The following is a 24,558-nucleotide window of genomic DNA, read 5'->3' on the forward strand; positions in this document are numbered from 1 at the left end:
TTTTAAAAATCTAACACAGCGGTTGCATTAAGAACTAGTGTATCTTTCATTTGCTGTCCAACATGTATTTTTTAGTAAAGTTTATGATTAGTTATTTGATTAGATTAGGTGCCTCTCCAAGATTTCTCCGGACAATATTTCTGTATTTTGACTACGTATTCACATTGTAAAACCACGATTTGTACCGCTAAATATGCACATTTTCGAACAAACCATATATGTATTGTGTAATATGATGTTATAGGACTGTCATCTGATGAAGATTGTGAAGGTTAGTGAAAAAATGTATATATTTTGCTGGTTTATTCGCTATCGCTAACGTTGCGTTGAATGAATGCAGTTGTGTGGTAGGCTATTGTAGTAAGCTAATATAATGCTATATTGTGTTTTCGCTGTAAAACACTTAAAAAATCTGAAATATTGGCTGGATTCACAAGATGTTTGTCTTTCATTTGCTGTACACCATGTATTTTTCATAAATGTTTTATGATGAGTATTTAGGTATTTCACGTTGGTCTCTGTAGTTATTCTAGCTGCTTTGGTTAGATTTGTGATGGTGGCTGCAATGTAAAACTATGATTTATACCTGAAATATGCACATTTTTCAAACAAAACATATGCTATACAATAAATATGTTATAAGACTGCCATCTGATGAAGTTGTTTCTTGGATAGTGACTATTTATATCTTTATTTGGTCGAATTTGTGATAGCTACCTATGCGGTAAAAAAATTGTGAAAATATGCGGTTGAGTCTTTTGCTATCGTGGTTAGCTAATAGATATACATATTGTGTTTTCGCTGTAAAACATTTTAAAAATCGGAAATGATGGCTGGATTCACAAGATGTGTATCTTTCATCTGGTGTCTTGGACTTGTGATTTCATGATATTTAGATGCTAGTATTTACTTGTGGCGCTATGCTAGGCTATGCTAGTCAGCTTTTTAACTGATGAGGGTGCTCCCGGATCCGGGATGGTGACTCGTGAGAATAATAATAATAATAATAATAATATGCATATTGTACGAGCAAGAATTGAGTACGAGGCAGTTTAATTTGGGAATGATTTTTTACAAAGTGAAAACAGCGCCCCCATATTGACAAAAGGTTAAGCCATGCTTATGCCGTCTTTTATAAAGCACAGGTTTATGTCATATTTGACATAGTGGGTTATGTCACATTTGACATTGGAGATCTCACACAGTTATGTTACATTTATGAACTCTATAAAGCATGACATACGGTTATAGATGATTTGTTACACATTTATGTGGCTTTATGACATTTTTATAAGCTGCACATCATTAAACATTAAACATCATTAAAGTGGGACTGAAATTACATACATTGACTGCATAGAATTCATACATAGACCTTAAATGTTGGTGTTATACACTGAGTGTACAAAACATTAGGAACACCTTCCTAATACTGAGTTGCACACCCTTTTGTCCTCAGAACAGCCTCAGTTCGTCAAGGCATGGACTCTACAAGGTGTCGAAAGCGTTCCACATGGATGCTGGCCCATGTTGACTCCAATGCTTCTCACAGTTGTGTCAAGTTGACTGGGTGTCCTTTGTGTGGTGGACCATTCTTGATACAGACGGGAAACTGTTCAGCGTGAAAAACCCAGCGTCGTTGCAGTTCTTGACACACTCAAACCGGTGCTCCTGGCACCTCATACCATAGCCTGTTCAAAGACACTTAAATAGTTTGTCTTGCCAATTCACCTTCTGAATGGCACACATAAACAATTACGGCTTAAAAAATCCTTCTTTAACCTGTCTCCTCTCCCTCATCTACACTGATTGAAGTGGATTTAAAAAGTGACATATATATAAGGGATCATAGCTTTCACCTGGTCAGTCTATGTCATGGAAAAAGCATGTTTTGTACAGTCTGTGTAGATCAGTGGCAAACTGCACAGTTAATTACCATGAAGTGCTTAGATATAAATGCTTCATGAATGTGAAAATAGACTTGAATTTACTTTGACAGCATAGAATTCATACATAGACCTCCAATGTGTGCGTTATAGACCAGTATGACCAACTTAATTGTGATTGAGGAGGGCTCTGTTAATGAGTTACGAAAGAGTTATGATATTACCCTCAACTACACGATTTGATCCGTAAATTGTACCCTGAGAATTCAACCCTGTGGGGATCTTCATGCGCCATTGACTTCAGTAAGAAGAACAAGCAGAAGGTAAGTCATGGGCACGTGACGGGCCTATACTGGCTGGAGGGGGAAATGGGGCTGGTACAGGCTATTATCATTTTCAAAACTTGGTTTGGCCTTATGGCATATTCACTAACACTGTTATGGCTTTTGAGAACAGCCATAATGATGACACTACGCTGTCATTGTAATGATGCTTCTATTAAATCAAATCAAAGTTTATTTGTCATGTGCGCCGAATACAACAGGTGTAGACCTTACAGTGAAATGCTTACTTACAGGCTCTAACCAACAGTGCAAAAAAGGTATTAGGTGAACAATAGGTAGGTAAAGAAATAAAACAACTGTAAAAAGACAGGCTATATACAGTATCGAGGCTATAAAAGTAGCGAGGCTACATACAGACACAGGTTAGTCAGGCTGATTGAGGTATTATGTACATGTAGATATGGTTAAAGTGACTATGCATATATGATGAACAGAGAGTAGCAGTAGCGTAAAAGAGGGGGTTGGCGAGTGGTGGGTGGGACACAATGCAGATAGCCCGGTGTAACGATTGTCTATTTCGTCCTCCTCATCGGACGAAGAGAGGCGAGAAGGATCAGACCAATATGCAGAGTGGTTCGTGCTCATGATGATTTATTAAAACCGAAACTGAACACTGAAATACAAAACAATAAACGAAGTGCAGAAAACCGAAACAGTACCGTGTGGTGAAAACACTAACACGGTAGACAAACACCCACAAAACACACGTGAAACCCAGGCTGCCTAAGTATGATTCTCAATCAGGGACAACGATTGACAGCTGCCTCTGATTGAGAATCATACCAGGCCGAACACAACATCCCAACATAGAAAATCACACATAGACAACCCACCCAACTCACGCCCTGACCATACTAAATAAATACAAAACAAGGGAAAACAGGTCAGGAACGTGACACCCGGTTAGCAAATGTGCGGGATAACTGGTTGGTCGGCCCAATTGAGGTAGTATGTACATGAATGTATAGTTAAAGTGACTGTGCATATATGATAAACAGAGAGTAGCAGCAGCGTAAAAAGAGGGGTTGGTTGGGGGGGGGGGGGCACACAATGCAAATAGTCCGGGTAGCCATTTGATTACCTGTTCAGGAGTCTTATGGCTTGGGGGTAAAAACTGTTGAGAAGCCTTTTTGTCCTAGACTTGGCACTCTGGTACAGCTTGCCATGCGGTAGTAGAGAGAACAGTCTATGACTGGGGTGGCTGGGGCCCTTGACAATTTTTAGGTTCTGACACCGCCTGGTGTAGAGGTCCTGGATGGCAGGCAGCTTAGCCCCAGTGATGTACTGGTCTGTACGCACTACCCTCTGTAGTGCCTTGCGGTCGGAGGCCGAGCAATTGCCGTACCAGGCAGTGATGCAACCAGTCAGGATGTTCTCGATGTTGCAGCTGTAGAACCTTATGAGGATCTCAGGACCCAAATCTTTTTAGTTCCCTGAGGGGGAATATGCTTTGTCGTGCCCTCTTCAAGACTGTCTTGGTGTGTTTGGACCATTCTAGTTTGTTGTTGATGTGGACACCAAGGAACTTGATACTCTCAACCTGCTCCACTACAGCCCCGTCAATGAGAATGAGGGCGTGCTAGGTCCTCCTTTTCCTGTAGTCCACAATCATCTCTTTAGTCTTGGTTACGTTGAGGGATAGGTTGTTATTCTGGCACCACCCGGCCAGGTTTCTGACCTCCTCCCTATAGATTGTCTCGTTTGTTGTCGGTGATCAGGCCTACCACTGTTGTGTGCCTGGCCATGCAGTCGTGGGTGAACAGGGAGTACAGGAGGGGACTGAGCACGCACCCCTGGGGAGCTCCAGTGTTGAGGATCAGCGTGGCAGATGTGTTGCTACCTACCCTCACCACCTGGGGACGGCCCATCAGTCCAGGGTCCAGTTGCAGAGGGAGGAGTTTACTCCCAGGATCCTTAGCTTAGTGATGAGCTTTGAGGGTACTATAGTGTTGAACGCTGAGCTGTAGTCAATGAATAGCATTCTCACATAAGTGTTCCTTTTGTCCAGGTGGGAAAGGGCAGTGTGGAGTGAAATAGAGATTGCATCATCTGTGGATCTGTTTGGAAATTGGAGTGGGTCTAGGGTTTCTGGGATAATGGTGTTGATGTGAGCCATTACCAACCTTTCAAAGCACTTCATGGCTACGGCCGTGAGTGCTACAGGTCTGTAGTCATTTAGGCAGGTTGCCTTTGTGTTCTTGGGCACAGAGACTATGGTGGTCTGCTTGAAACATGTTGGTACTACAGACTCAATCAGGGACATGTTGAAAATGTCAGTGAAGACACCTGCCAGTTGGTCAGCACATGCCCAGAGCACACGTCTTAGTAATCCATCTGGCCCCGTAGCCTTGTGTATGTTTACCTGTTTAAAGGTCTTACTCACGTCGGCTAATGAGAGCGTGATCACATAGTCGTCTGGAACAGCTGATGCTCTCATGAATGCCTCAGTGTTGCTTGCCTCGATGAGAGCATAGAAGTGATATAGCTCGTCTGGTAGGCTCGTGTCACTGGGCAGCTCGCGGCTGTGCTTCTCTTTGTAGTCTGTAATAGTTTGCAAGCCCTGCCACATAAGACGAGCATCGGAGCCGGTGTAGTATGATTCAATCTTAGCCCTGTACTGACGCTTTGCCTGTTTGATGGTTCGTCGCTGGGCATAGCAGGATTTCTTGTAAGCTTCCGGGTTAGAGTCCCGTACCTTGAAAGCGGCAGCTCTACCCTTTAGCTCAGTGCGAATGTTGCCTGTAATCCATGGCTTCTGGTTGTATGTACAGTCACTGTGGGGACAACGTCCTCGATATACTTATTGATAAAGCCAGTGACTGATCTTGTGTACTCCTCAATGCCATCGGAAGAATCCCGGAACAATAGCTAAACAGTCCTGTAGTTTAGCATCTGCTTCATCTGATCACTTTTTTATAGACCGAGTCACTGGTGCTTCCTGCTTCAATTTTTGCTTTGTAAGCAGGAATCAGGAGGAAAGAGTTGTGGTCGGATTTACTAAATGGAGGGTGAGGGAGAGCTTTGTACGTGTCTCTGTGTGTGGAGTACAGGTGATCTAGAATTGTTCTCCCTCTGGTTGCACATTTAACAAGTTGATGGAAATTTGGTGGAACTGATTTAAGTTTCCCTGCCACAAAGTCTCCGGCCACTAGGAGTGCCGCCTCTGGGTGAGTGGTTTCCTGTTTGCTTATTTCCTTATACAGCTGACTGAGTGCGGTCTTAGTGCCAGCATCTGTCTGTGGTGGTAAATAAACAGCCACGAAAAGTATCGGTGAAAACTCTCTAGGCAAGTAGTGTGGCCTCCAATTTATCACAATATATTCTACTTCAGGCGAGAGACTTCCTTTGATTTCGTGTACCAGCTGTTGTTTACAAATATCCACAGACCGCCCCCCTCGTCTTACCGGAGTGTGCTGTTCTATCTTGCAGGTGCAGCGTATATCCCGCCTGCTGAATATCCATGTCGTCATTCAGCCACGATTCCGTGAAACATAGGATATTACAGTTTTTGTCTATTAAGATACCTAAATATGAGCTTTTGCAAAGTATGACATGAATGCGCTATAGATATGCTATGGATATATTATATTGTCCTTGTGAAAACATGTCCTCATATACTGTACATACCATCATTTTTCTAATCGTTGCCGGCAGATTATTTGTCCACTGGTAGGGTTTCTAAACAAGAAATGTGTCTACTAACTAGCTGGTTCTTAGCATATTAGGGGCAGTGTACGGGCTTAGTGGCTAGCTGGCTAGATAGTATACTATCTGTCCTCCCGTAGTTGAAAGTGCGAGGTGATGCATTCTTTGGACAAGACCGGGTGCTCGAAAGTCTTCTGCTCGCCGGAGGGTGAAGTGCTGCTGGGTAGAGAATGTCGAGCTTGGTGCCCCGGCAGCGATGCAGAATTTACACCGGTGTAGAATTAGGTTTTTCCCTTAGTCAAGACATTGTAGTTCCCCTAGAGAGAGCTATATCACTGTAGATGAGCATAGAATGTTCTAGCGGTTACCATCAAGAGCTAACAAGAAGTAACAACAAGAATTCATCAGAGTGAAAAAATAATAATATAGATTGTTTTGAGCAATATTTTTGTTTTATTTCTGTTTTGTTTCAAGACAGAGAAAGTGTTAATAAATAGCACAGTGTTTCAAGTTCTTTCTTTTTATGCAGGTGTCTGTGTCTGCGTGAGGGACATGTTTGTGCCTGTTGTGAGGTCATTTAGAGTCAGGCATGGCAATGAAGTAGCTTTATAATTATTCCACATCAAAAAATCTCCATCAGTTTAAGCTAGAGATATCTGCCTATGTCGGCCTTCCACATCTGCGATTGAAGGTGGCCGAGTTACGGCGGTGCTTGTCAGACAATGAGACATCCCGAAAATCGGTCTTCTCACGAAAACGTCTGTAGCGTCCGAACGGTTTGGACTCACGAACACAAAGCTGTTCTCCGTTTTGCTCTACGACCCCCACAAGTGTCACGGGACTCATCTGAAGTTAGTAACGCAGATGTGCCAGCTTCTGTCTGTAGCGTCTGAACCGTTTGGACTACAAACTAATATGAGACTTTCCGAACATGATGGTGTTCTCTGTTTTTCTCTACGATCCACACATGATTCACAGGACTCGTCTGAAGGTAACCCATACAAATGAACGGCAGTATGGAGGCAGATTTGACACAACAAAATAAGGGGTTAAATATGTTTAAAAATATTTCCATTACATTCTTATATCTCCTAGATATAGGACAAACACTTCAAAACCCTATTCCATAAGATTTATTTTGTGACTGTCTTTTTTGCCATTTATGAAAGTGTTATTCAATGTGTTTCTATGGGCTATAGTAGTAAAGACCAAATTCAATATTTTATGAATAAATATTTTTATATAGATGTTTTATACCTAAAAGGGTCCTACAATTCTAAATCAAATAGCTAAATGATCCATGGCATGACCATCTTAAAACAATTCCATATGTGGCTTGGTAGAAACCCCACCCCAACGGCTTAAACTTTACAGATTTGTCCTTGCAAAAGAGTGTCTAACCCCAAACAGATGCCGACCACGAGTTTGGACAGCACAGCGGACCCTCAGGAATAATCCTGGTGTTCCAAAGAACTGCGGTCACCTAGGCCGCTGCATGCATCGCAAATGTAAAAAATCATCTCTCATTGAAATCAAAAACTCTGGTCCTGAGCCTAAATTTGGAGACACTTATAATGTGTGAAGTAGCACTACTAAACTTCGACTTTATGGCAACTAAGTTACTGTAGGGGTTTTGGGTAACTTTCCATTTGAGCTTTAATTGAGATAGGGGTGAGAGGATGATCTTTAAAACATTGCGAGCCATCGATAGGCCTTTTTCCGTGCTTGTCTACTTAAATAATGGAACGTTCCACACTGAAAAGTACAAACGAAGACTCTAATGCATAAGTAATGTACTACTTCTGTAACATGTTAAATAATGAATAACTCGGGCCCTTTTACCAGTCTGAAAATCCCCAGCTTAGGGTTGGGCTTGTAGTTACCCTGCCCTCCCACTGTAGCCTGTCCTCAAGCTCCATCTCCATCTGCCCGCAGCAGCCCCCTGCAAACTAAACTAAACTCAAAACCATGAGACAGACCTTTCAGGCTTTTCGCTGGGCTACAGTACACCACGACTGTGGAACACACAACCAGACTCTGTCAAGACTGCAGTGTCCCTCTCAAGTTTTTAATTTAAACTCAATACATTCCTCTTTCCGTTCTTACAGACTGAATACTCCTCAGTCCTATAATTGTGACTTTCATAACAGACATCTATGACATGGCATTGACATGCAGCCTAGCCCATACGAGGGATGGTTCAAGGAAAGTGTTGCCAACACTTCAAAATAGGGATCACATATTAGGAACTTATTTGCGTATATGAAGTGTGTATATAAGTAGCTAATTTGTATTACCAGCCATTATGCCTAATGAATGGCTAATAATACCCAATAAAGGCCTAATTAGCTACTTATACTGCAAATCAGTGCCTTTGTCGGAGTGATCCCTATACTGGCGTTACCAAAGTCTGGATCACTTTCCTAGAGCGATGACCTGTAGACAACACGCAACACTAACATACTTCAAATGCAGTCATATACGCATCATGTGACCGAAACGGTCTGAAACATGCATTATTGCCTCCCTACAATGCACCTTTTAAAGTCGATTTTCCTAACGTTGGCAGAGATCACATTCACTGTAAATGCTGTAGATGTCGGCTCAATAAAAAAATTGCGTTTAAAGGCGTCCTCTATTGTTCTTTAGACACAACTGCAAACTTCAAGGAGTAGGGCATTCAAGGATTTGATCTGACGGGAACTTGTGATGTCATCGGCCTCCCCCCTTGCTTGAGGAACAATAGAGGAGCAATAGAGAACAAAAAGAGGAGAGGCCCACTTGTGCTCTGTCACGACACACCTGGACCACCTATTGAGATGTGCCTTTTGATCAGTAAATCAGGTGTTAAATGAGGTGAAAAGGTCACGCGCCATGTGCTTGTTGACAATGCACCGTTGATTAGATCCCAGGTATTGTCTGCATGAGTCACACAAATCTGTTTACCAAGAAACTCATTTGCATGACCTATCATATCTTCTTATGGCTGCAGGGGCAGTATTGAGTAGCTTGGATGAAAGGTGCACAGAGGTGCCCAGAGTAAACGGCCTCCTCCTCAGTCATAGTTGCTAATATATGCATATTATTATTAGTATTGGATAGAAAACACTCTGAAGTTTCTAAAACTGTTTGAATTATGTCTGTGAGTATAACAGAACTCATATGGCAGGCAAAAACCTGAGAAGAAATCCAACCAGGAAGTGAGAAATCTGAGGTTGATCGATTTTCAACTCATCGCCTATTGAAAACACAGTAGGATATGGATCTGTTTGCACTTCCTATGCCTTCCACTAGATGTCAACAGTCTGTAGAACCTTGAATGAAGCTTCTACTGTGATGTGGGGCCGAATGAGAGCCGTTTGAGTCAGTGGTCTGGCAGAGAGCCAGGTCCTGGTCACGCGCATTCCACATGATATTGACTTGCGTTCCATTACTTCTATAGACACAAAGGAATTCTCCGGTTGGAACGTTATTAAATATTTATGATAACAACATCCTAAAGATTGATTCTATACTTAGTTTGACAAGTTTATTCGACCTGTAATATAACTTTTTTAAGTTTTCGTCCGACGTTCGCCTGGACCTGCACGAGCGTTTGGATATGTGTACTAAACGTGCTAACAAAAGTAGCTACTTGGACATAAATAATGGACATTATCGAACAAAACAACAATTTATTGTGGAACTAGGATTCCTGGGAGTGCATTCTGATGAAGATCATCAAAGTTAAGGGAATATTTATAATGTAATTTCGTATTTCTGTTGACTCCAACATGGCGGAGAAATTTTGTTTCTATCTGAACGCCGTCTCAGATTATTGCATGGTTTGCTTTTTCCGTAAAGTTTTTTTGAAATCTGACACAGCGGTTGCATTAAGAACAAGTGTATCTTTAATTCTATGTAAAACATGTATATTTCATCAAAGTTTATGATGAGTATTTCTGTTATTTGATGTGCTCTCTGCAATTTCTCATATTTTGGAGGCATTTCTGAACATGGCGCCAATGTAAACTGAGGTTTTTGGATATAAATATGAACTTAATCGAACAAAACATATATGTATTGTGTAACATGAAGTCCTATGAGTGTCATCTGATGAAGATCATCAAAGGTTAGTGATTCATTTCTATCTCTATTTCTGCTTTTTGTGACTCCTGTCTTTGGCTGGAAAAATAGCTGTGATTTTGCGGTGACCTAACATAATCGTTTGTGGTGCTTTCGCTGAAAAGCCTATTTGAAATCGGACACTTTGGTGCGATTAACAACAAGATTACCTTTAAAATAGTATAAGATACATGTATGTTTGAGGAATTTTAATTTGAGATTTCTGTTGTTTGAATTTGGCGCCCTGCACTTTCACTGGCTGTTGTCATATCATCCCGTTAACGGGATTGCAGCCATAAGAAGATATCAATGAATCAGATTCCTTCTTCTTCCTCCTTCAAGCAGCCAAGAAACAGTTAATGATAATGGCCCTGAGTGGTGGAGTCATTATGAGTCAGATTCTAATGGAAAGAAGGGTATAAGAACAAGCTCCCTGTAGAAATAGATGTGATTGAGGGGTTGTGAGAGTTATGCACTTCCTCATCAGACATACTCTGAAATATTGAGCACATCATTTTTTATTAAACCGTCGGTTTGATTGCGTTCTCGAGTTCTGTCTGTGGCATCTGCCGCTGTAACCCAGGCAGACTGAACACACACACATACCGTACGTACATGAACAAACACCAGACGACAGATGATTGACAATGCAGAATTGGTTTCCTCCTAGGGCAGTCTGTGAAATATCAAGGTATTTGATATTAACAATAGATTCTGATGTAACATACTAACATAGAATTCCTAATGATCGTTTTTGATGGCATGTGTCAGTCCTTCCGTCCTACTTTGTAGAACAATACCAGTGAAACAGAAGTTATGTTTGATAGTCAAACCTGACAAATAATAGGGTATATCCATTTGAATTCAATCACTTTCTGACAGTACCACTTTTGATGTGAACGAAACCTCCCTATTCGCCTATTGTAGAAGTGTTCAGAAAGGGACTTTTTGGACCTACTGTAACAGCCATGTCTTCTTCACAGGAAAAGATAAACAGTTGAGATTTATATAATTTATAAGCTTACATACAGGGTTGTCAAACTAGTTTATACTTTCAAAAACAATATGTTTTATAATATAAATGCACTTTTTTTTCTCCCTCTAGCCTCAATTATCAAAAAACACAAACTCAGATTTGTTTCATATTTGCACATGTTGTAGCTTAGACGCTCTTTTACATAATCTAATGTTTTTGTGTTGTGCCCACCATACGTTGAGACACAACTTGCTCATGAATACGATCATGTTTTGGCTGATGAATGTGATAAAATATTAATAAAACATTTCAAATGATACCAAAAAGATGGTTGGAGGTCCACACATCAGAGAATGTTGACTTGAATGGGAATATCTGTTGTTTTAAATTACACTGTCAATCCACCATAGGAAACCTATTGAAATCGTAGAAATACAGATACTAGAATAGACATGACCATTTAAGTTGACATTCGACAGTGGGTGGACTGGCGGTCATCTTTGCGGTATTAATTAGAATAAAAATTGTAATTCAATAAAAATTTCAATGGTGTATTAGCTAAATTGCAGTGGTCTGAAGGGATAGGTCGAATCTATGAATTATATTTCTATGATTGAAATGACACCCACCCTGTATTCAAGAGCATGTTGTGTCTCAACCGATGGCGGGTACAACACAAAAACATCACATGTTGTGAAATAGAGTCTACCCAGCAAACCAAAATTGGTTCTGTGAAAGTTCTCGGAACATTCATTAGGTCCTCATAACACAAAAACTGTCCAGCCGTGCTGATGATTATAGAATGTTGTATAAAACACTTGCCTGATGTTACAAGAACGTTCCTAGAACACATTTAATCTGTTCTTTAAAGGTTCCCACAATGTTTCATTAGGAGCAGGAACAGTCTGTGTGGCGGAAGAATCATAACTAGTTAGGTAACATAGATAATTAAGATGTCTTATCTATATAATATGCTTATATGATATGATTGTTATTTGAATGTATCCCTTCGGACTCTGGCGTTGGCAGTTGCACTTCCTCCCTCAGCTGGGGCTCAGTCACCTGGGGCCCAGAGAGGGGAGAAGTCAGGCTTGCCTTTCACATGTCTCTGGTGCTATGCAGAATATCAGCAAGAGAGGAGGACAGGAGGGAACATTGTCTTCATATGTGAACGTGTCTTTACCTATTCTAAACCATGTGAAGGGATGGCGCAATTAATGGGGAACCAATTACTTGTCTCCACAATGTCTGTGCGCCAGTCACTCCCTCCTTCGGCCTTGGGGGGAACCATTGTATGTCATCTCTGATGTTGCACCTATCCTAGGGTAGTATATGACCTAGAGGCTCACTTCTCTCAGTGAGCTTGTCCAGGCGTGTGATCAAGAAGGGGCTTTACTTGAGATGGGAGTATCTGGAGTTGACAATTGATTTATGCCATATAATGAATTGGTGTTTCTGTGCTATGAAGTACCAGGAACAAGATAGGAGCCTCGTCTTAGGGGCCAGACTGAAATAAAAGAACAGTCTTCATAGCAAATGCTATCTGCTGCGGGATACTCCTTTCTCATATATCAAGTTTCACCTTGTGACCCATTCCATACGTCTGTTGTTAATCATGAAGACTAAAAGGGTGTATCTTTTCTATAAAATATATTTGTATTCTTCATATGTCAGAGCTACTCGTCACAACACTTGGAAGTGTTGAGCCGACCAGCCTCATCATTATAGAAGCAATTGCTCTATGCTTTCCTTATTAATACGTTTTGAATAAAGTAATATCCTGATTGGTGATTGACCTTGTCTCTCCTCATTATTGATTAGGATTTCCACGACATCTGGTGGGAACATTTGCGGGACATAACAAAATATATGTTTCCAAAACGTAAAAACTGTCCAGTGGTGCGGAAAGATTGTAAATTTTTTATTTTAGGCTGCAAAACATTCACCTGATGTTAGAAGAATGTTCCCAGTACACATTTAGTCTGTTCTTTAAAGGTTCCCAGAATGTTTCATTAGGTTGTGGGAACAGTCTGGTGGGAACATTGTGGGGACACAAACATTTAGCCAAAGCACAAAAACTGTCCAGTTGGGCTGACATTCAGATAATGTTTGCATCAGTCTGCAAAAATCATTCATACACTGTTTAAGTTAGGTTGCACAGGACATTTCTATAATGTTGTAAGAATGTTGACAGAACACCTGGTCTAAGTTCTTTAAGGTTCCCAGAACATTTAATTAAGTTATGGGAGTTGTCTGGTATGTAGCAAGAATATTCTTCTGAAATTCACATACTGTAGGTTGCGCAGAACATTCTCACAATGTTGCACAATGTTCCACAATTTAGATTGCTTTGTATGTTTCTATGTTTTGTTTGGTCAGGGTGTGATGTGGGTGGGCATTCTATGTTGTATGTCTAGGTTGTCTTTTTCTATGTGTTTGGCCTAGTATGGTTCTCAATCAGAGGCAGGTGTCAGTCGTTGTCTCTGATTGGGAGACATATTTAGGTAGCCTTTGTGTTTTGTGGGTGGTTATTTTCTGTGTCTGTGTTTCACCATACGGAACTGTCTCGGTCGTTTGTCAGTTTATTGTTTTTGTTCATTGTTCAAGTATTCTTATTAAAATGGATACTTACCGCGCTGCGCATTGGTCCTCCTCTTCTCATTCTAACGACGAGCGTTACAGCTACTTTCACAACAGCTAATGGAGATCCTTATAAAATACCAATACCAATCAACAGCACAACTGGACAGTTTCTGTGTTTTGTAAAAAATATATTTTGTGATGTCCCCACAATGTTCTCACGAGACTGTTGCTACAACATAATGAAACATTCTGGGAACCTTTAAAGAACACAATAAATATAAACATTTTAGTTTTGCTGGGAAAACTTTACTGGTAAGTTATGTCACTACGTTACCTGGAAACCGAATGAGAACTTTTGGGGAATGTTCCCTGGTGGTTGTTACAGATGTTGAGCATATTTTAGTGAATGTTAGGAGAACATTCTAATCCTATTTCATTTAAAACAAAAAAACATTTTTGTTATCAAAAACATTCTATCATCCTAGTGTTAAAATAAAACCCGAACTACAACTTATTGTAAATCTTAGCTAATGTTCTGGGAATGTTTCCGGTTTGCTGGGTAAGCTACAACATATGCGAAAAAGAGTCTACATGTTATTAGATAATTGACATTAAAGGTTGAAAAATGACCAAAACAATTCTTTAAAAAAAAAAATCCATTAAATCATTTAATAATTTGACAAACGTGTTTGAAAGCTTTTAAATGAAATCATTCTCAACTGTTGATATTTTCCAGTGATGAAGACATGGATGTCTCATGGTATGGTAGGGTATACAAAATGAGTCAACTTTGAGCACCTTTATTGCTTGAATGTTATGGCATTCAGGTCAAAAATGTCACTTTCTGAGCACTTCTACAATGGGCAAATATGTATGTAAGGTGTCGTTAAAATCAAAACGGGTGCTGACAAAAAGTGACTGAATTCCACTGGATTTACCCAATACTTACTCATCCACCTTGGCATTACGTCCATGAATCTGTCTTTCTTGTGTCACACGAACATTAAGTGTTAAAAGTACAAGCAAAACTCTGTAAAAGTACACTAGCCACAGTGCTAAATCAGATCACGAACACAACCATCTGACTTTCTCTAGACCTATAAGTGAAAGCATTGATGATTCAAATGGCATTTTGCAGATTGGGATACAAAGGTAATGGTTGCTAAATGTACTACGATTGCAGAGGCTCATGTCCAAGGGAGAAACACTGCACAATGAAATATGCAACACGCAACTGCTTAATTTAATCAAAGGTTATGGAACAGATGAACGATGTAGTGCTGGTCCCTAAGGTTCTCCAAAAAGTCAGACCCGGTCAAGCTTGAAGCTAACTTGGCAAAGATTAAACTTATAAGTGCCTGAGTCCGCAGTACTCGCTACAGTGCGCACCACATGTTTTATGGATAGGCATGTGACAATGTGCAGAAGACACTGCACCAGTCATCAGTGTCCTGCAGAAATAGCTCATTTGTATCAGTATCATATGCTTCTGCTATTGAATAAATGTAATATCAAAGGAGTTAATTGATTACTGTGAGTGTCAAAGACTACGAATGAGCCTGCTGCAGTCGCCTCAGTGAATCTAACTTTGGATTTCCGGAGCAATTAGCGCCCCCATAAATCAACACATGAATATATCACAGCTGACAAAGACAGACGGCCAAGATGATATGTGCAACTTATAACCCTTTTTCATCAGGACCCATGATATGTATTTCTGAAGTTACACCATCTTGCACCACACCGTAGGCTAAATAAACCATGCATATACACTGAGTGTAGAAAACATTTGGAACACCTTCCTAATATTGAGTTGTACCCCTTTTCCCCGCAGAACAGTCTCAATCAACGGGGCATGGACTACAAGGTGTTGAAAGCATTCCACAGGGATGCTTGTTGACTCCAATGCTTCCCACTGTTGTGTCAAGTTGGCTGGATGTCCTTTGGGTGGTGGACCATTCTTTAAACACACAGGAAATTGTTGAGCATGAAAAACCCAGCAGCGTTGCAGTTCTTGACACACTCAAACCGGTGCGCATGCCACATACTACCATTCTCAGTTCAAAGGCACATAAAAATGTTGTCTTGCCCATTCACCTTTTGAATGGCACACATACACAATTCATGTCTCAATTGTCTCAAGGCTTAAAAATCCTTATTTAACCAGTCTCCTCCCTTTAATTTACACTGATTGAAGTGGATTTAACAGGTGACTTCAACAAGGGATTCACCTGGATTCAACTAGTCAGTCTATGTCAGGGTTTCCCAAACTCGGTCCTCGGGACCCTAAGGGGTGCACGTTTTGGTTTTTACCCTAGCATTACGAAGCTGATTCAAATAATAATCTAATCATCTAACTTTGATCATTTGAATCAGCTGACTAGTGTTAGGGCAAAAAACTAAATGCACACCACTTGGAGTCCCCAGGATCGAGTTTAGGACCGCTGGTCTATGTCATGGAAAGAGCAGCAATGTTTTGTACACAGTGTATATCATCAATGTTATACACGGATCTTGATCATTGAATAATATCTGAATTAGCTACAAAGAACACATATTCATTAACCTTACTCTGTTGACACATTTAGGGAAAGGGGGATACCTAGACAGTTGCACAACTGAATGCATTCAACCCAACACCTCTAATGAGTGTTGGAGAGTGGAAAACACACTGCATTGGTTGTGGAGGACTGGGTGTTATAGTGGTGTGGCTATATGCAGACTGGAGTCCCATGCGCCAGTGGAGAACCAGGTTATCCACAGACAGTGGATAATCAAATATGAAATTACAACAACAAGATTCTGTTGTGAAATATTTTGGAGATTTATCACCGTTACTGTATTACTTTTGAGTTTGTTTACTTTGTTTTGCTCCTGGCAATGAGTTATGTAGGATCATGGATCCATGCTACTTAGCTCTCACCTTGTTAAAGGGATCCATCAGGATTTTGGCAAGGCCATTTATCTACTTCCCAGTGTCAGATTAACTTTACCATGTCTCTGTGTCCAGTATGAAGGAAGTTAGAGGAAGTGTCACGAGATCATGATAACTGGTAGTCTATGGGTATCTGCTAGCATGCTAGTGTTTCCATTGTGAATTCATGCAACATATCTTGACACCTGGATTCAAGATAGCTTTCAATTTTTTTTTTTTATAATCCATATACAGTAATTTGTTAAATGAGAAAGTGAAACCATTGTTGAAATACTATAAAAGACTGAGATAATGTGAAATAGAATGAGAGATGGCTGATCTGCACTGTTTGAAGATTTGGCACATGCTGCATTTAGCAGAGAACATGTTTTTAGAGACAGGTGAGACTTTTTCTGCAGAAAGTACAGATTGGTATCAGATTGGTCATCAGATATTGTTTCCCAAAACCAATCTTATAGGATTTTTGCTAAATTTTAAGACATACAAGGCAAACGCATGCCATTTCGGTGCACATCCAAGTGCTATCCACACAAGTTTTTGGCAACGGGCACTTTTCAGAGGGAGCTTGCCAATCGGCATCTCACAGCTCTCGATGAGCCAATGTTTTGGATGCAATCATCAGCAAAACAAACAGTAACATAAAACATTTCCATAAGCCATCGCACAATAGGGTGAAGTCAAGAGGGGTTTCCTTGCCATGATGCCATAAATAGGTTCCCAAATACGAATGGGCAAAAGACGGCACCCACATCGCCATCCCAAAATGATTTCAACTAATGTATGTGAAGAGAAAAGGCTTCCACTCTTTATGTGCGGGCTATGTGATATGCAAAAGACGCTGCTGAATGTGGTGGCCAGGTGGAACCGTATGACTCGATCATTCTGCAGAACAGCAATGTTGGCTTATACACCTACAGGGGGAGGTGTTGAGGAAGAATGGCTTATTGGTGAGTGTTGCTTACTCATTTGAGGTATATCTGCCATTGCTAAAGCAAAATGACTTGTCCTAATGGTCCTCTCTTTGTATGTACGTTTTTATTTTTACTTGTCAGGCCACAACTGATCAAGCCAAATAATCTATCGGACACTAGCAATTCTATTTCAGTCTCGTAAAAGTAAAAGGGAAGAAACAGAGATCAACAGTGTTGTCACGGAAGAAGTTGACAGAGTTTTGAAATCAGTGGAATGCCCCGTGGAATCGGAGTATGAAGCTTTATTGCAAATGCGGAGAAACAGAACAGAATACTGTTGTGTAAAACACCTGTCTCCAGATGACATCTTCAAAGTAGGAGCAAACATGGCATCCATGACAGACAGGGAGAAAGATCTGATGATTCTTATGGCATTGAATATTGTCAGTGTGAACCAGACTGACTTGACACAATGGCACCTGCAAGCTCTACAAACAACACAAACAAGAGGACTTTTAACTTAGTGAAAATGATTCCAGTCTGCCGTGAAGCATTCATCCATATACAAGGGTAAGAGTCTAGCTACATTTTCAGATATTATAAGTTTAACATTTTGTCAGAAAATCATTTAATTGCAAGTTAATAAAGCCTAATGTTGCTATCTACATAGCTAGCTAGCTAATGTTAGCTGGCTGGCTATCTAGCTACGTGTATGATCTGTGTAGTAATATTTTTAATTTCAGAAAGCCATTTTATAGCTACCCATCACTGGACCTAGTTGGTTAGCTTTAGCTACCTGCAAATTCATAATACATAATTTCATGCATGGTGGGTAGCTATGACAATCTATTTGTATTGCTATTCCGTATGGGTTGGGATTATGGTTCATTGTTTAGCTAGCTAGCTAACGTTACTTAACTAAACAAAAGACTCCACTTCGCCAGATTATTACATGACCCATCAATTTAGCCAGCTGTGTCTGGGGATGATTTCGGCCATACCCTCCATACATTGCTGCTACTATTTATTTTTTATCCTGCTGCTAAGCCACTTTACCCCTGATTGTATGCATATAACTATCTCATCTATCAGTGCTATCGTTAATGACATTGTTATTACGTACATACATGTAGTGTACTGTATATTCTTTAGTTTATTCAAAAAACGCATTAACACTTTTCTATTGACACTTTCTATTTTTGATATTGCTGCTATGGAAATGTACAAGGAAGCATTTCACTGCACCATTTACACATTCTGTATCCTGTTCAACAACTAAACTTTGATTTGATATAGTGTGTGTTTACCAGCCCTTACAAAAATGTACCATGGTAGTATGATAAAAAAAATGACGTGGTACTATCATGTTTTGTTGGTCACTACCATGGCAGGACAATACCATGGTACTGGTGCAAATACATGATAGTACCATGGTATTTTTCTCATTGTACTCCCATGGCAGGAAAATACCTTGAAATTTGCGCCATGGTGTTTTCCTACTATGGTAGTGACCTTTTTTTTTTTTTTTTTCATTGTACTAGCCTCCATGGTACAAAATTAACCACGGTAGTACAATGAAAAAATACCATAATTTTGTGCTAGCAGCATGTAGTGAAACACAGTTTTTCAGATAAAATGACCAAACTAAGTAACTTATGGTACTCACATAATGCAACATTTACTACTCACTCTGCAATGGCAAAGCATAGGCCTAGTGCCCTCTTACACTCTGTTAGGTCATATTGAAAAACCACAACACACATGGTCTAGTAGTGTAGTGTACCCTCTTAAACCTTGGGACTTGGATAGGGTATGGTGATAACAATGAAACCTTGAATATTATCTTGGATTATCTCGTACGCTTCTCTCTAAAATAAAGTTTTCAGTTGGCTCTCTCTCATTCAACTGACTTGGCTACTCTTATACAAAACTAAATAGCCAACATACTAAAAAAAATTGTAAAAAGGTATGAATTATAATTTTATCTCATAGATACATTTTCATCATGTAATTCTCAAAATATCCCTAAAAACAGCTAGTTACAATGTTTCCATTTGTTTACACTGTGTGAACGTTCGTTGGTCCTGTTGCCATGACTACGACAGGCTAGCTTGACTGAACTTTAGCCAACATTTGCTTCTATTCTTCTATTCTAGACGTTTATAAATTAATTAAACTATTAAAACATTATCAAGAAATAATAACAATTATAGCATTACACTCTGCTTTGTGTTTCATTTTATATGCTTATAATTCGCCAAACCTTGATGATAACGTTTAAAATATGTTGTTTAACTGGCACTTCTCTCTTCAGTTTTCAATTAGCTTGTCACTCTCATTCAACTGATTCACTGGCTAGGCAGGCTAGCGCGAGAGCCACTGTAGAGTGAGAGCGTGTGCAGGCCGAAACAAGCGCAACACCCTTGAATAAAAATACTGTAAATTATTACAAAATGCCAAAGATTAAGCTAACATATATCTCACATTCTCTCACGTCAGATTGGCAACACAGGGAACCAAAGCATGAGCAAAAAAACGGTACTATTAATACAGAAAGTATTAGCCCTTATTTACAGCAACTATTTCCCTTTTTCTCTGATGTTACAGACAAACTAGGAACACCAATAGTAGCCTACCTCTGACTTTATCAGAATTTTGCCCATACTGGTATATAAATTCATCAAGTCTGTATTTGTAGCGCTGAATAATGTTGGTTGCAATGCTGCTTGTAGCTAACGAGCTGGTGAGCCTCTTCCTCCATTTCTGAATTCATTTCGTAATTTTGTTTATGTACTGCCATACAGTGCATTCGGAGAGTATTCAGACTTCTTGACTTTTTCCACATTTTGTTACAGTAAAGCCTTATTCTAAAATTGATTCAATTGTTTTTTCCCTCATCAATCTACACACAATACCCCATAATGACAAAGCAAAAACCGGTTTAAAAAAAAAAACTGAAATATCACATTTACATAAGTACATAGACCATTTACTCAGTACTTTGTTGAAGCACGTTAGGGTTTACCGCCTCGAGTCTTCTTGGGTATGACGCTACAAGCTTGGCACACCTGTATTTGGGGAGTTTCTCCCATTCTTCTCTGCAGAGCCTCTTACACTCTGTCAGGTTGGATGTGGAGCGTCGCTGCATAGCTATTTTGAGGTCAATGCAGAGATGTTAGGTCGGGTTCAAGTCCGGGCTCTGGCTGGACCACTCAAGGACGTTCAGAGACTTGTCCCGAAGCCACTCCTGCGTTGTATTGGCTGTGTGCTTAGGGTCGTTGTCCTGTTAGAAGGTGAAACTTTGCCCCAGTCTGAGGTCCTAAGCGCTCTAGAGTCGGATTTCATCAAGGATCTCTCTGTACTTTGCTTCATTCACCTCCTTTACCTGCATAATTACATTTGCAGTCACTTTTGATAATGGTGTTTTCTGCTAATGTAACACTCGCACTTATAGCCTACTACAATGTGCGTATTGCTGCGCTTATAATGTGAAGAAATAGCCTAATAGTTTTTCAACATTTTAAGCTAAACATTCTGATCTGTTGCGTCAGCCACATTGCATATAAAAAGGTTGTTTGATGTTAGTGGCTGTATTAATTTGTGATCTATCGCATCCCACAACTGTCCCAGACTATGTTTGGAATATTTATTTCTCGCACAGAATAGGTTGACTTTTGTACTATGGGGGATAGTAGATTGACATAGGCTAGTGCTTTTGCTGTTTGTTAAGTCTACTCATCTTGTTAACTGATGAAAAGTAAATGTGGACAGTTCTTCCAATATCTTCAATATGCACCTTGGAATTGGATAAGGACGGCACCGTTGCATCCCTGATGTGTCTGTCTTAACTTGTAGGCTGTGAGAAAGACCCGATCACGTGATGGAGAGGAGAGCCGTGTGAGTGAGAGACGCTTCGGATTGTGCAGCACACTCAGGGAGAAGAGCACAATGTAGCACTACGGGCCGCAAAAGGCATGGATTTTTTTAGGGTGCATTACAGCCACAAAGTGGATGCCACTGTGAAATTCAAGGCATTATCAAGGGCTTGTCAAATTGTGAATGAGAGACTATTGGAGTGTGTACAACCTGAGTAAAAAACAAAGCAGAGCGCATACATTTCAAGCAACTTTTTTCAAATCATCATTAGTGTCATCATGCAGCCTTACAACGTATAAAAAAATTCAAAATATAGCCCAACGTTTGTAGAACAACTAAAGTTACATTAATAACTCTAAATTAAGCATATAGGAGTACTTGTTTATTTGTTAACCGCTCAACACAGAATAGCCACATGTGCGCAATCCCTCAAATCGTTGGAGAAAATATTCAGATTTTATTCAGCTTTGTTCAATTGTATTTTTCATACTATAAAATAATATCAAATAATTCCACAGATTTATAAGCAAATCTTGTCTGCTAAATTAACTAGTGTAGGCCACAGCCATTTGGCATAGCCACATCAGGACCTAACATAAGGACAACTCAGAGTATGCTATTTTTTTCTTCTGAAATATACTACATTTTCTTCATATCATACGTCTTTAGACCTGTCTAAAATAAATAATGGATTTATTGAGAAGGTGTCGGCTATATTGCATGTATTTATTATACTCTTTAAAATGGCTTGTAGGTTATGTGTGGAAGCCAGGAGATGTTAAATGTGTTTATGTTAATTAACAGTCAATTACTGTGAGACCAACAGTTATTTGCTTGACAATCACCGGCTGACGAAATTTCGTGACCAACACAGCCCTAGCCATGACTACAACAGTGAGAGGAAACAATTAAGTTCCCGCCTAGCAACAGAGATGTATTGGCTGTCTAGATGTGTAAGGAGTCAACTCCGCCGCGTAGTGATAGGTTTGGATTTCTGAACATTAAATGTTATTAATCATTAGTTATAATAGAGACCTGAGGGGTGTCATAGCCGAGGGGCTACACCAGAGGTATATGGTGGGTGCAATTAAGTTTCGAATGAATTGAGTAGGGAAAGCAATCCCATATGGCAGGCATTGATAAGGGGAGAGAACCATGGATTAGTGATGAAAGAAAGGGGTTGAGGACAGGTCAGGTCACATTAGGGGAGAAGAAAACTGTATTACCCATATCACTTAGTTTCCTGCCTAGCAATAAAGATACAATGTTTAGCGAGAAGGAGGAGACTCCACCCAAAGTGGGGTACATGTACCACAAACATGTCTTTGTCTAATGTAGCTGCATTGACCCTCTGGGAAGAATAAACTTGGTTTGAGCTTTCATAGAGTCCGTGGAGTGTTTACTCTTAGAATTAGAACCTAACCGTAGGAAGTTCTAAATATATGTGCTTGTGTAGTCATGCTTTGTCTTTTGCAGCTGTATGACCCAGTCAGGTGAATAAACTTGGTTTGAGCTTTTTCTAGTCGCCTGTGAGTTTTCCTTCCACCTCGAATTAAAAATGAAACTGCAAAGTTGTGGTTAAACAGGAGCCTCGTAGGAGTAACTGACAGTTCTTATTCATGCTTTTCATAAAGTATGAAGTTATAAAGATGAGCAATAATACACAAGGGGCCGTGTTTCTGTGTGATGTTGGCATGGCTGTGCTGTCAAAGGTACAAGGTGCTAGTTGTTATACTGTTCTCATTTTAGCATGTCTTGTAATGCCTCTCAGCAAATCATAATGTTTGGTAGACCATTAATGTTCCAGTGCTGTCAAAAATGTGATTTGCCTGTGTGTTATATATATATAAGGTACCAGTCAAAAGTTTGGACACACCTACTCATTCAAGGGTTTTTCTTTATTTTTAATATTTTCTACATTGTAGAAAAATAGTGAAGACATCAAAACTATGAAATAACTCATATGTGTCACGACTTCTGCCAAAGTTGGTGCCTCTCCTTGTTCGGGCGGCGTTCGGCGGTCGACGTCACCGGCTTTCTAGTCACCACCGATCCATGTTTCATTTTCGTTTTGTTTTGTCTTATTCATACACACCTGGTTTCCATTCTATTAATTAATGTTCCTTATTTAACCCTCTAGCTTCCCTCTCTGTTTTGTGAGTTATTGTTTGTCATGTGGGTTCGTTCTGTCGTGCTCTGGAATATTGTGTTTTTCCTTGTTGGAACATGACTTATATTTTGAGTAAGTTCGGATTATGACTCATATCTGTGTCCTGCGCCTGACTCCGCATTTTTCCATTCACCAACAACCTCAGCAGGTACAGCCAGCCCTCCTCTCCCAATGGAGGAGAAGGTTCAGCAGCACGCGACTATGTTACAGAGTCTCGGTACAGCCATGGATCGCGTGCTGCAAACCATGGACCGGTGGGAGGGAGGGGGTTTTCCGGTTCACCCATCAGCACCTCGCCAGCTCCCACAACAACCGACCCTGATGTCCACCCCTTCTTCATCAGGATCCAGTGGGATTCGGCTCTCGCTCCCGGGAGTGTATGACGGAACGGCTGCCGGGTGCCAGGGGTTCCTACTCCAGCTGGATCTCTACCTGGCAGCTGTTCAGCCGGCCCCCTCGGGACGCGAGAGAGTGAGCGCCCTCATCTCTTGTCTGACTGGAAAAGCACTGGTATGGGCCAACGCCATCTGGGGAAGAGAAGGCCCGACGTTGGACAACTACGAAGATTTCACCCGCTGCTCCTGGGCGGTTTTCGATCACGCACCTGAAGGGAGAGTGGCGGGGGAACGCTTGTTCCATTTAAGACACGGGATGAGGAGCGCTCAAGAGTTCGCTCTGGACTTCAGAACTCTGGCCGCCGGCGTGGGATGGAATGAGCGGGCCCTGATCGACCACTACAGGTGTAGTTTACGCGAGGACGTTCGTAGGGAGCTAGCCTGCAGGGACACCACCCATAACCTGGACCAGCTGGTGGACCTATCCATCTGGCTGGTTAACCTGTTGGCCTCCCGCAGACGTCCGGATCGGGGTCCGTCAGTTCCATCCCCCAGCACCTCTGATCCTACCCCGATGGAGCTGGGAGGTGCTGCTATGAGGGGGACCAGAGGGGGGACCGTTCCCTGCACCACCTGTGGCCGCAGAGGACACACTGCTGGTCGGTGCTGGGGAGGTTCCCCAGGAGTTCGAGGTGGAGTTCGAGGTGGCACTCTGTATGAAAATGCAGGAGAGTCATGAGGAGAGAATTAGTCTCTTTCTGATTGACTCTACTGCGTTTCCTGTTGTGTTGGG

The 24,558-nt window shown here is 40.8% G+C and overlaps 1 protein-coding gene across 1 annotated transcript in view; it reads right to left on the bottom strand.

Annotated features, from left to right (window-relative positions):
* LOC120064031 (inactive dipeptidyl peptidase 10-like) overlaps nucleotides 1-24,558 on the bottom strand; it is a 99,151-nt gene that overhangs the window by 70,143 nt on the left and 4,450 nt on the right. The window contains exon 2 of the mRNA XM_039014339.1: nucleotides 24,336-24,477. Within this exon, the coding sequence (XP_038870267.1) occupies nucleotides 24,336-24,477 (142 nt within the window). The remainder of the gene's footprint in view (nucleotides 1-24,335; nucleotides 24,478-24,558) is intronic.

The sequence above is a fragment of the Salvelinus namaycush genome, chromosome 19 (genome assembly GCF_016432855.1).
Source record: "Salvelinus namaycush isolate Seneca chromosome 19, SaNama_1.0, whole genome shotgun sequence".
Classification (NCBI taxonomy): Eukaryota; Metazoa; Chordata; class Actinopteri; order Salmoniformes; family Salmonidae; genus Salvelinus; species Salvelinus namaycush.